The sequence below is a fragment of the Lycorma delicatula genome, chromosome 11 (assembly GCF_047948215.1).
Source record: "Lycorma delicatula isolate Av1 chromosome 11, ASM4794821v1, whole genome shotgun sequence".
NCBI lineage: Eukaryota > Metazoa > Arthropoda > Insecta > Hemiptera > Fulgoridae > Lycorma > Lycorma delicatula.
The window spans coordinates 44,427,656-44,439,856 of record NC_134465.1 but is presented as its reverse complement, the minus strand read 5'-3'; the positions used below and the strand labels follow the sequence as shown (position 1 = coordinate 44,439,856).

General features: G+C 30.9%; 1 protein-coding gene across 3 annotated transcripts in view; it reads left to right on the top strand.

Moving 5' to 3' along the window:
• Nucleotides 1-12,201, top strand: part of LOC142332611 (uncharacterized) — a 643,294-nt gene that overhangs the window by 290,824 nt on the left and 340,269 nt on the right. For all 3 annotated transcript variants that reach the window (XR_012758351.1, XM_075379149.1, XM_075379148.1), the window contains one exon: nt 1,158-1,224. Coding sequence is in view for 2 of the 3 variants with exons in the window: in XM_075379148.1 (XP_075235263.1) it covers nt 1,158-1,224 (67 nt within the window). In the remaining variant the exon portion in view is untranslated. The remainder of the gene's footprint in view (nt 1-1,157; nt 1,225-12,201) is intronic.

Below are 12,201 nucleotides of genomic sequence, written 5' to 3'. Positions count from 1 at the left end.
ATGAAGAAAAGAAGCATTTGAAAAAATATAGCTAAAAGAAGAGACAGACTTATAGGCCACATATTAAGTCATCCTGGAATAGTCGCTTTAATATTGGAGGGACAGGTAGAAGGAAAAATTGTGTAGGCAGGCCACGTTTGGAATGTGTAAAACAACTTGTTAGGGATGTGGGATGTAGAGGGTATACTGAAATGAAACGACTAGCACTAGATAGGGAATCTTGGAGAGCTGCATCAAACCAGTCAAATGACTGAAGACAAGAAAAAAAAAGGTCTTAACGTTTTCTTCCTCTGTATATTTATCATTTTCTCTTAATGTTTTTGTTCTTATTTTGGTTTTAACATTTTCATCCTCTTTATATTTATCATCTTGTCTTAAATTTTTTCTTCTTCCCTTGTTCTTAACCTTTTTTTCCTCTTCATTTTCATCTTCTTTTCGTTTTTTTTTGAGATATATTTCTTCATCTTATCTTTCTTTTTATTGTATGATTGTTTCTTCTTCATTTTTGATTCCCAAAATAATCCAATAATAAAAACTGAATATTTCACTCTGTAAGGTCGAAATTAACATTTGTAACCAATATACATTTGTTCACTAAACGGAAAAGTTTAATTATTATTAATTTTTATTTATACTACACACCAGAAATCTGAAACTTTTGTTAATCAGCAACTCATGAAGATACGAATAATACTGATCTAGTAATACAAATAATAACGGGACTTTTACTCTCTGCTAATATTTCATGTAAGATTGTTGAATTAATAATTGTATAAATATTTCATGTTAAAACTAATACTTCAATAATTGTGTAACTTTTTATTAAAGAATACGAGGATCGAATCTCACTTTCAAATGAATTAAGTTTAAATGAACAGTAAAAAATGTGTATATTTAATAGGTAAACAAGGAATTCATGTGGTGTCCAAATCAGTTATATTTTTAGAGTACATTAACTTTGTAATATTTTTCAGAGAATTTAGTTTGATAATAAAAGTTCAGAAGTGAAGAAAAACATTTCCTACAAGAGAATCGAATTTTCATTTCTCATAAATACTTTATTTACGTATTTATATGTGTAATATTTATGTATGAGATTTTAAGGAAAAAAGAGACTTTTTGTTAATTTTCTTCTAATACTGTTTTATATTTTATAGGTTGGATCCGCCGGTAACCTCACCCTTGGCCAGCCCTGCCGCCTTCACCATGGCAACGCTCAAAAAGGTCAGTGACCTCTCATCTTATTACATGTATTTTGTATTTTGTAAAATTTATTTCATTCTTAATATGAATCCATACGAAGTATTTAAGTATAATATATTATTATAATATTTTATTTTAAGACCAAAAAATAATAATTTCGGTATTCAGATTTAAGTAATTATATTTCAAGTTTTTATAAACAACCTGTTGTTTTTGCACACTCCGTTTTGTGTATTGTATTCATCAGTGTTTACGGTTGTAATTATTTCAGATTAATCTTTTTTTTGATATTTAACTGAAAAAACCTTTTTTTTACACAATATTTCTTAAATTTTATTGGTTAAATTTAAGGTAAAAAAAGTTATTTTTTTATGTAAACTGCTTATATCAAAGTTGGGATAATTCTAGAGAGTAATATTCTGGAAATTAAAAGGTCTGAAATAAGGAAAAACACCAACGCTTAAAGCCAAGTTTCCGTAGAACACCGAAGTTAAACAACGTTAATTACGTCTTTAGCAGATGATGTATTATTGAACAGCTGTTCAAATTTAATAAAACCAGTTAGTAATCAATCATAACCATGACTAATTATCTAACTGTTTTTAATTATTCTAATTCTAATTATCATATGTTTTTAATAATTTTTCCAGCTTGGTAATACCTATTACCAAAGTGGTGAACGCGTCTTCCCAAATCAGCTGATTTGGAAGTCGAGAGTTCCAGCGTTCAAGTCCTAGTAAAGCCAGTTATTTTTACACAGATTTGAATACTAGATCGTGGGTACCGGTGTTCTTTGGTGGTGGTTGGGTTTCAATTAACCACACATCTCAGGAGTGGTCGAACTGAGACCGTACAAGACTACGCTTCACTTACACTCATATATATCATCCTCATTCATCCTCTGAAATATTATCTGAACGGTAATTACCGGAGGCTAAACAGAAAAAAGAATATAAAAATCTGTTCGGTAATGTATAAAAATTGTAATTTATCTGAAATGGATGTTTTTATTTGAAAGCCGCCATTTTGTTTCTGTGAATCTTAGAAGTTTGAAATTTTCACAGAATATTTTTAGAATTTTCATTAAAAGGTCTGTTAAGTTTCAACAGAATCGGTGGGGGAATGGGCGAGTGATACCAAATCAGAATCGTATACTTCTTTTTGGGACAAACCGTATATAGAATGAATAACGCAGGCGAGAGGCTACATTTCTTTCTTACACATTCTCGAATTTTCGCTTCTTCCTGTGCTTTACCAATATTTTCTTTGTAATCCATTTACATTCAAAAGCAAACTATCAATAAATTATTAATTTGTACGTCCACTTTTGTATTGTCGTACACATACACATTTTTTACAAAACTTTTTACGAGACGTAAATTTAAAAATTTATTAAATGCCACTAGTCAATATTGAATTTTTTTAAAGCATTTTAAGAAAAAATATCATTTTTTTTAATGTGTTTACACATTAGCTATAAAAACCTTTATAGCTTTACCCTTGACAAATAATTTTTTTCAAATACACAATAAGGTATTTAATATTATAGACCTAATTATGCAATATTTATTGTTCTATTGTGAAAAATAACAAAATCTTTAGCAAAAAATTTGAATAAAAAGTTAAACTTGTATCTTAAAAATTATGCAGTATTAAATGTATAATTTAGAAAAAAATTCGAAATTATTAATTAAAAATTTTGTTCCTAACTCGACAGCTACCTTTTTTTTTGTCTTCAGTCATTTAACTGGTTTGATGCACCTCTTCAAGATTTCCTATCTAGTGCTATACGTTTCATTTCGGTATACCCCCTACATCCTACATCCCTTACAATTTGTTTTACATATTCCAAACGTTGTCTGCCTACACAATTTTTTCCTTCTACCTGTCCCTCCAATATTAAAGCGACTATTCCAGGATGCCTTAATATGTGTCATATACGTCTGTCTCTTCTTTTAACTATATTTTTATAAATGCTTCTTTCTTCATCTATTTTCCGCAACACCTCTTCATTTGTCACTTTATCCAGTCATCTGATTTTTAAAATACTCCGATAGCACCGCATTTCAAAAGTTTCTAATCTTTTCTGTCCAGTACTCCGATCGTCTAAGTTTCACTTCCATAATAAGCGACGCTCCAAACATACACTTTCAAAAATCTTTTCCTGACATTTAAATTAATTTTTGATGTAAACAAATTATATTTCTGACTGAAAGCTCGTTTCGCCTGTGCTATTCGGCATTTTATATTGCTCCTGCTTCGTCTATCTTTAGTAATTCTACTTCCCAAATAACAAAATTCTTCTACCTCCGTAATCTTTTCTCTTCTTATTTTCACATTCATTGGTCCATCTTCGTTATTTCTACAACATTTTATTTCTTTCGTTTTGTTCTTGTTTATTTTTCATGCGATAGTTCTTTGTAGGACTTCATCCATGCCGTTCATTGTTTCTTCTAAATCCTGTTTACTCTCAGCTAGAATTACTATATCATCAGCAAATTGTAGCATCTTTATCTTTTCACCTTGTACTGATTACTCCGGATGTAAATTGTTCTTTAACATCATTAACTGCAAGTTCTATGTAAAAATTAAAAAGTAACGGTGATAGGGAACATCCTTGTCGGACTCCCTTTCTTATTACGGCTTCTTTCTTATGTTGTTCAATTATCACTGTTGCTGTTTGGTTCCTGTAAATGTTAGCAATCGTTCTCCTGTCTCTGTATTTGAATTCTAATTTTTTTTAAAATGCTGATTATTTTATTCCAGTCTACGTTATCGAATGCCTTTTCCAGGTCTATAAATGCCAAGTATGTTGGTTTGTTTTTTTTTAATCTTCTTCTACTATTAATCAGAGGTCTACAATTGCTTCCCTTGTCCCTATACTTTTCCTGAAATCAAACTGTTCTTTTCCTAACACTTCTACTCTCCTTTCAATTCTTCTGTACAGAATTCTAGTTATGATTTTTGATGCATGGCTAGTTAAGCTAATTGTTCTGTATTCTTCACATTTATCTGTTCTTGCTTTCTTTGGTATCATGACTATAACAATCATTTTGAAGTCTGACGGAACTTCCCCTTTTTCATAAATATTATACACCAGTTAGTATAATCTATCAATCGCTTCCTCACCTGCACTGCACAGTAATTCTAGAGATATTCCGTCTATTCCAGGATCCTTCCTGCCATTTAAATCTTTTAATGCTCTCTTAAATTCAGATCTCAGTATTGTTTCTCCCATTTCATCCTCCTCAACTTCTTCTTCTTCCTCTATAACACCATTTTCTAATTCATTTCCTCCGTATAACTCTTCAATATATTCCACCCATCTATCCACTTTACCTTTCGTATTATAAATCGGTGTACCATCTTTGTTTAACACATTATTAGAGTTTAATTTATGTACCCCAAAATTTTCCTTCACTTTTCTTTATGCTCGGTCTATTTTACCAATATTCATTTTTCTTTCCACTTCTGAACACTTTTCTTTAATCCACTCTTTTCGATAAACAACCTGTTTATAGTACTTCCTGTTTATAGTATTTCTTAATTGTCTATAGTTCCTTACTTTCTTCATAACTAGCATTCTTATATTTTCTACGTTCATCCATCAGCTGCAATATATCGTCTGAAATCTAAGGTTTTCTACCAGTTCTCTTTGTTCTGCCTAAGTTCACAGCTACCTTATGATATTTTTAATAACATATATTAAAAATATATCTAAAAATGTTAAATCGTGTTCCGTTTGTCCTCCTCCCCTTTTTTTTTAAAAAAAGATCAGCCCAATATACATTTCCTACCTATATACATCTGAAAATTTCTAATACTTTTTTTAATATTTTTCTGGACTAAGATGATAATGAAACATCGATATTTTGAATACTCCTGATACCTAAAATTTTGGTCGATCCTTTCTCCAGTACCATTAGGGAGCGAAATCGCGAATATAAAAATATTTGTGTTCAATTCATCGAATTGAATACCTACAGAGATGGCCAAATGTGTAGGTATTCAATAATTTTATTTAATATTAAAAAATTATTGTGTATCCAAATTAGTTTCAACTTATTGAATACATTATTTTTCATAGTGGGAAAAATTGCATTATACTGGGGTATTAAAAAAGAATTGGTAAATCGTTGGTTTATATTACCAAACAAAAAACAATTATAAAAATGTGAAATATTTAAAAATTTTATTTTTTAACCTTTTGTCTATACAAAACGGAAGAAGTATGAATTAAGTTTTCCTCAGCAAGAAACTTGAAAGAAAAACAAACCGATTCGTAGATACAGTTTTATAAACTAAATTAAACAAGTTTTATAAAATAATACACTTCTTTTTACTTTTAATAAAAATTTTAACAAATAAATGTACTAATGTAATAAGATTAAATAATTCCTATCTCCGTGGCGGAGTGTTTCGGCCTTTCATCCGAAGGTCCCCGGTTCGATTCCTGATCAAGCATGGTATTTTTCATACGCTACTGTTTTTACATTATCCTCAGACAAACTTCTTCTTAAGTTTCAGACGTAGTGAAGAAAAAAAATTATAATAATATTAGGAAATTAAAAATAATGAATAATTAATTTACTTCGATCACATTTTAATTATGTACAAATTTTTTTATAATCTACGATTCCATATTTTACGAAAACTGCTTAAATCAAATAATTTGTAATTTACGTGTAAAAATTACAACACAGAATAAAATATTAAAATTCATATCTAAAGCAATGTTTTGAATAATACAAAATAAATAAGTAATTTTTTTTTTCCCATTATTTGTATAGTCAAGAACTGAATATTTTGAATACAAATAGAAAAATATTTTTTTTTATTTAGATTGAAAGAGCAAAATTTACTTTAAGTTTATGCAATCCGCAATACCGTACTGTTTACCGCGTTATCTATTTTTGTCATTCCATGTATTTTCCTTTTACTTGATCTGATTTTATACAAGAAGAAAATTGTTTACTTTTATTTTCATTTTTGTATCTGTGTTTTCCAAGATAAGCGAACTGTTTCTTTACTCTTTTTCTTATTTTTTTTTGTAGCGTAAACCGTAGAATTTTTGTGTTATTAATTTGTTCAATTATTATTTAACTGAACTATTATTTAATGTAATTATTATACTACTATTTATGCAAAAGATTATAGTAACGACTTTTTTAATCAGCTTAAATTATATAAATTATTTAATCTGATCAGTTGAAAAAAGCAAATTAAACAAAAAGTAATTGTATTTATTTACTGAGCGGTAAATAAATAAATAATAAACAACAAATTAAAAGAGTTCAATAATTAACGGTATAAAATAAAGGTTAAAAGATAATTATATTGGATGTACAAATAAAAGAAACGACTTTTTAAAATATAACTTTTTTTTCAATACATTTAACAAAGAACTTTTTACTAGTAATTAACAGTTAATTTAACTGTACATTAAAATCATTTTACGTTCTAAATACTACTCCCTGTAATGAGTGGCTACTATTTCGATTAAAATTTCAAGTCGAGTCTTTTGATAATTTATACGACGTAATACAGGAAATTACGATAACTTAGGAATTATTTTTTTCAAAATTTCATGAGATAGTTCACTGAGTATCATGTTCTTCAAAGAGCTTTATACGAAAAAATTTGCATACTAAGAAATACCGATTCATTTTCGATCAAACGGGCTAAAGAATAAAGCTGTGTCTTGAAATAAAATGATCTAAAACAACGTTTAACTAGATATTAATCATTAAGCTGGTCGCCCAATCCTGATGATATCTGGATTAGGTTTCTCCCCCACTTAAATTTACAAATATTTTTTTTGTAATCGGGAGACATATTGTTCTATTGTCACCATCATAGTATTCTCATCATTTTTTAACAATACTTCGTATTGTTCAGTGGTTCTTAATGGATTTCATTAGGGTAATCTGTCATTTTATATCGAAAGTTCTGTTTATTCACATATTTGAAAAATTGGAAATATGATTTATCATTCATTACGTATTGTAAATAAAGTAACTTTTATAAAAATCGATCCCAAAAAGTCATACGATTAGGAAGCTTAATATCAGTTTTTGCTTGCATTGAACTTTATGTGAATCTGCAGGGTTATCATAAAAGAATGGTGCGGTTTTGAACATGGTTTAAATTAAAACAGAATTACTTACAGTTTGTTTTTTTATTTTTCAAATTTGTCGTCTCAAACATTTTTTTACACAATTAATAAATTTCAATATGTGCGCCCTTAGTCGCTCGACAAATGTCCAAACGATACTCAACTTCTCTCCAAACATTAGTTAACATTTCTTCGTTAATGGTTGTCATCGCTTCATTAATCCTGTTTTTTAAGTGGTTTAGGTCGCGAATTTTTTGTGTATAAACAACGCTTTTGATGTACCCCGACAAGAAAAAATCGCAAGGTGTTAGGTCTGGACTCTTTGGAGGCTAAAGTACGGGTCCTTGCCGGCCTATCCATCGATCTCAAAATTTTTCGTTCAAAGCGTCCGTGACCAACGCATTGAAGTGCGGGGGAGCACCATCTTGTTGTAAATGAAGTCGATGAATGTTTTCGAGTTCATCCGGCTGAGGAAAGCAATAATCGGTTAACATGTCAAGATACAAAACTCCATTAATTGTTTTTTTAGCAAAGAGGAAATGCCATATTACACGATTTTTCATCGCACCACACCAAACATTAACTTTAGGCGAATCGCGTTGTTTCTCAATAATTGCGTGTGGATTTTCAGAGCCCCATATTCGTGAATCGTGTCTGTTAACACATCCATTCACATGGAATGTAGCTTCGTCTGTAAAAATTATATCGTCTAAAAATGATTCGTTTTCACTTTTTCTGTCCGACATTTCAACAGCGAAATTGTAACGTTTTACACCAACATCGGGTTTCAATTCCTGCAGTATCTGGATTTTATAAGCGTGTAATTTCAGTTTTTTATGTAAAACTTTGTGAACTGTTGATTTTGTAATACGTAATTCGACGCTTCGACGGGGGATGGACTTCCCAGGACTTCTAATTGCCGATTGTCTAATTACTTCAATCGTTTCGTCTGGTACACTTTGTCTGCGGGTTGATTTCTGTTCCTTAACCGATCCGGTTTCTTCGAATCGTTTGAACCAGCGTGTTATGTTATTTTTGTGTGGCGGATCTCTTCCGAATTCACGTCGAAACGCACGTTGTTCTAAAATTACGGATTTTAATTCATCCATCAATAAAACACACTTTGCTTTGTCTTTATCCGAGAACATAGTAACTCACTAAACTCACCGCAACAACAATACAAGAACTGATGTTGTGGTTACAACTGCTGATAAACAAACTTTTTTGGGTTGGAGGCTTTCAGGGATACCAATATAACATCTAGAAATTTCCCTACAATCTTATGAATTACTGAAACCGCACCATTCTTTTATGATAACTCTGTATTTGTAAGAAAACTTACGAAGTGTCATCTAAATAGCGATGTTTGACACGCTAAATAAAACGTTGTAACAACGGTTGTCCGGTTTTAGATTTCGTAACATAATATCCTAGCGTATATGTGTTTAGGGGTCACGTACATTTATTTATCAGAAGGTCTATTGTTCAATACTGTAATAGTTTTTGTATTTAAAAATTTACGCTCAGATTTTAATAGCATTAGTTTACAACTCAATCATTCTAATGATTATAGAAGTGGCGTCAAAACAACTGTTAATTAGCTTTTAAATTATCGCTATTATACGCACGTTGCTTATCCGTCCAACCCTCCGTCATAACTCAATGTTAAATATAGAGAGAAGAATTTATTATTATCAACATACTTGAATAATACTAGAAAAACCTATTTTTATGATCACTGTTTTAATGACTCTATTTATGAGATACAAATAATAAATATCTAAAAAAAAATAAATATTATACTTAATTATGAACGTAAACGTTCGGGTAATTCTATGAATATAAAATGTTTTTTTTTTTTTCATTTTGCAGGCTTACTAACTGAAAAAAAACTAAATACGAAATAAATGTTAGTTTGTATACATGAAGTTAACGTACTGAAAAATGTATTTTTTCCAGCTCCGAGAATATCCCGGACCTGGTTGCTTCGCTAGATCGCTCTCATGGCGAATTAGATTACCACACAACGCAACTCATATCGGGACATGGTTTGTTTGAACAATACCTGCATAGGTTTGGCAGGAAAGAGTCACCCATCTGCTGTTATTGCGATGCGGTTGACGATCCCAAACACACGAATTTTCGTGTGCATGCGATGGGAGAAACATCGTATAAATGCAGGACTGATACGTACCCTAACGGAGCAGCTCTTGGAGTGGCTCTTGGGTATGTCCGGGAACTTTCATAATCTTGCAATATTTGTTCTCAGAATAAAATAAGGTGATGCAAGATGACTGGAATACTGAGGGTTTTAGTTTATAGCAGGGCAGGGCGGAAAACCCCGTTCCTGAGGGCTCACATCCCCTGGTGTGTGGATTCCCGTGAAGGAGCGGGGACTCCTGGGGTCCGTTAGGTGCGAATTAATGAAAAGACCGAGACCCGGCCGGCGGTATGGGTTCCCGGATACGCTTCAGCTCCTGTTCCGTCGGTTTGAGGCTGGCAAAAGAAAAGACTGAAACCCGGTCTCCGGCGGGGGGCTGAGAACGGCATTGCCGGGCCTGGTTTCTTCCGTCGGAGATTAGAGGCTGGCAATTAAATTAAAAGATCTGGAACCGGGGGGCTGACCTGCTGTGCCGGGTTGATAACCGGTGAATGGGGAGGCCCACTTTAGAGTCGCAAGGACACGTCCCCGAGCCGAATATACTTAATTGGATGTCCGGCTCGAGGATGTAGAGAGAGAAAAAAACTGAATTTTTATGTAAAACATGAAAATAAAATTTTATACACGTTATATCGAATAAAAAATAACGGTGAGAAATGTATAACTAGATAAACTCTCTTTAGTGTGACCGCTGATTGACAGAATATTGAATATTAATTTTTGTTTAAAATCTTACCGATTTTATTGTATTACAATCATAATTTATCATTTTTTGATTATTTTGTGATAAAATTAATAATTAATATTTAAAGTATAAAAAATAATTTGGTCAACAATCCTGTCGAATTTCAAATTTCCCATCCAAGAGGAAGAGGATAAGGAAATTTACAATAGGGAAATTCCAAGATGACTGATTGTGAAACTAGCGCTGCTTGTGGTGACAGGAGGTACTATTGACACAGTATGCCCACTTAGCCACTAGTTTAGAGCATTTTTTAGGTTAAGGATGGGATTTTGAAAAAACAAATTTTTTTGCAAATACTGTTTTTTTTTGTATTTGTTAACAAATATGCCTAAGAAAAATACGACCGTAATCAGGCGAAATTTAAAAATACTGAAGGTGACCTTGCTCTACAGTCTCACCCCTTTGACCTTTTAAGTTGAAAATTTAATGGCATCAATGTCATATATAGAAGTAATCTGACCAAGTTTTGGTCAAAATAGGTCCAGTAGTTCTGGATATGTAAGGTGATTTAGAGGCCAATACCGAACACACTCATATACTTACGAACATTAACATCAGAAAAATTTCTATCCGGTTTTTTTGAGTTTCTTAGGTGTCAAAACGTCAATATCCGATGAAAACCTCATATGCCCAAATTGGACCGATCACAGTACTTTTCCTTCTAAAGTTATAGCTCTGCTATAGTGCTATCTAATCGGGAAAGTAAAAATAATTACATTATAATAACCGATTAAATATACAAATAGCTTCGTAGGTGAATTTAAATTGATTTTGTTCGTTTGAAGAATTTTAACGAGAGTACGAAATTTATTACGGGAAGTTATTCTTATAATAAAACATACGAGAATAAAATATGAGGGCGGTGACTGACGGCAAGTAACTGGATGGTGGGGGACCAGTCATAATAGGAAATGATGAATCATTCATCTTTCTACCAATAAAGCATGCGTGTTTGTTACCTCATTCTCGCTCAGTTACATTATACACGGACGGCAATAATTTATATTAAAAAAAGTAATCCAGAATATTAGGAGTTTAGTTAAATTTTTATCTTAATGAAATATCTAATAATTAAACTTTACCGTATATAATACAATTATTTACTTAGAATAATGTAGAATATTTTACATTTATAATGTTGGCTTTGAGATAATAACAGTTTCAGTTTTATACGAGTGCGTATCCGTAGATAGCCTACATTACTTAAAATAAGTTGAATGAAACGAAGTCACCGTGTAATATAAATGAACAAATATAAAGTACGTGAGAAATGAAAATTTTTATAGCAGTTTCAAATGATATAAGCGCCTAGGGCACATTAGCATCTCACTCCTTTTCTGTAGTTAAATTGTAACTCGTTTTTTTTCTTGTTTTTCTTCAAATTTCTCCCTTTTTACTCATCTGGGAAAATTATTTTCTATTTTACTATTATATTTTATGATTCTTTCTTTTCTGTTCGTTATTATTACTGTTGTTACGGTAAAGAAATATTATCAGTTTGTTTATTTTTCATAAGAATAATAATTATTATTAAATGGGGTTACGTTTCTTTTCTTCGTTATTTAAACTTTGTTTGACTTTTTTGCTTTTAAATTTCATGATTTTGTGTTTTTATTTTCATGGTGTTTTTTGTTAATTTATTAATTTTTACCTTTAAAAAATGGTATTTTTCTTGTACATTCTATATATGGAATAATTTATAAATTATTTAAATCATTTGTGTTTATTAGATTTGGAAATAACATTCGATTGTATATGATTTGGGAAAAATTAATGTAAAAATTGAAGATTAATTAAAAAGTTCTAATTGAATTATATAACAGTTTTGATCCTTTATTTGGTTTAATCTAAGAAGATATATATATATATATATATATATACAGGGCGTTTCATAATGTTCTTAGGAGTTACAAACATTCAGTAAAAAAAAGTATTTCACTTATTTAAATGAAAGTTGTACGAGGTGATGCAGGAACT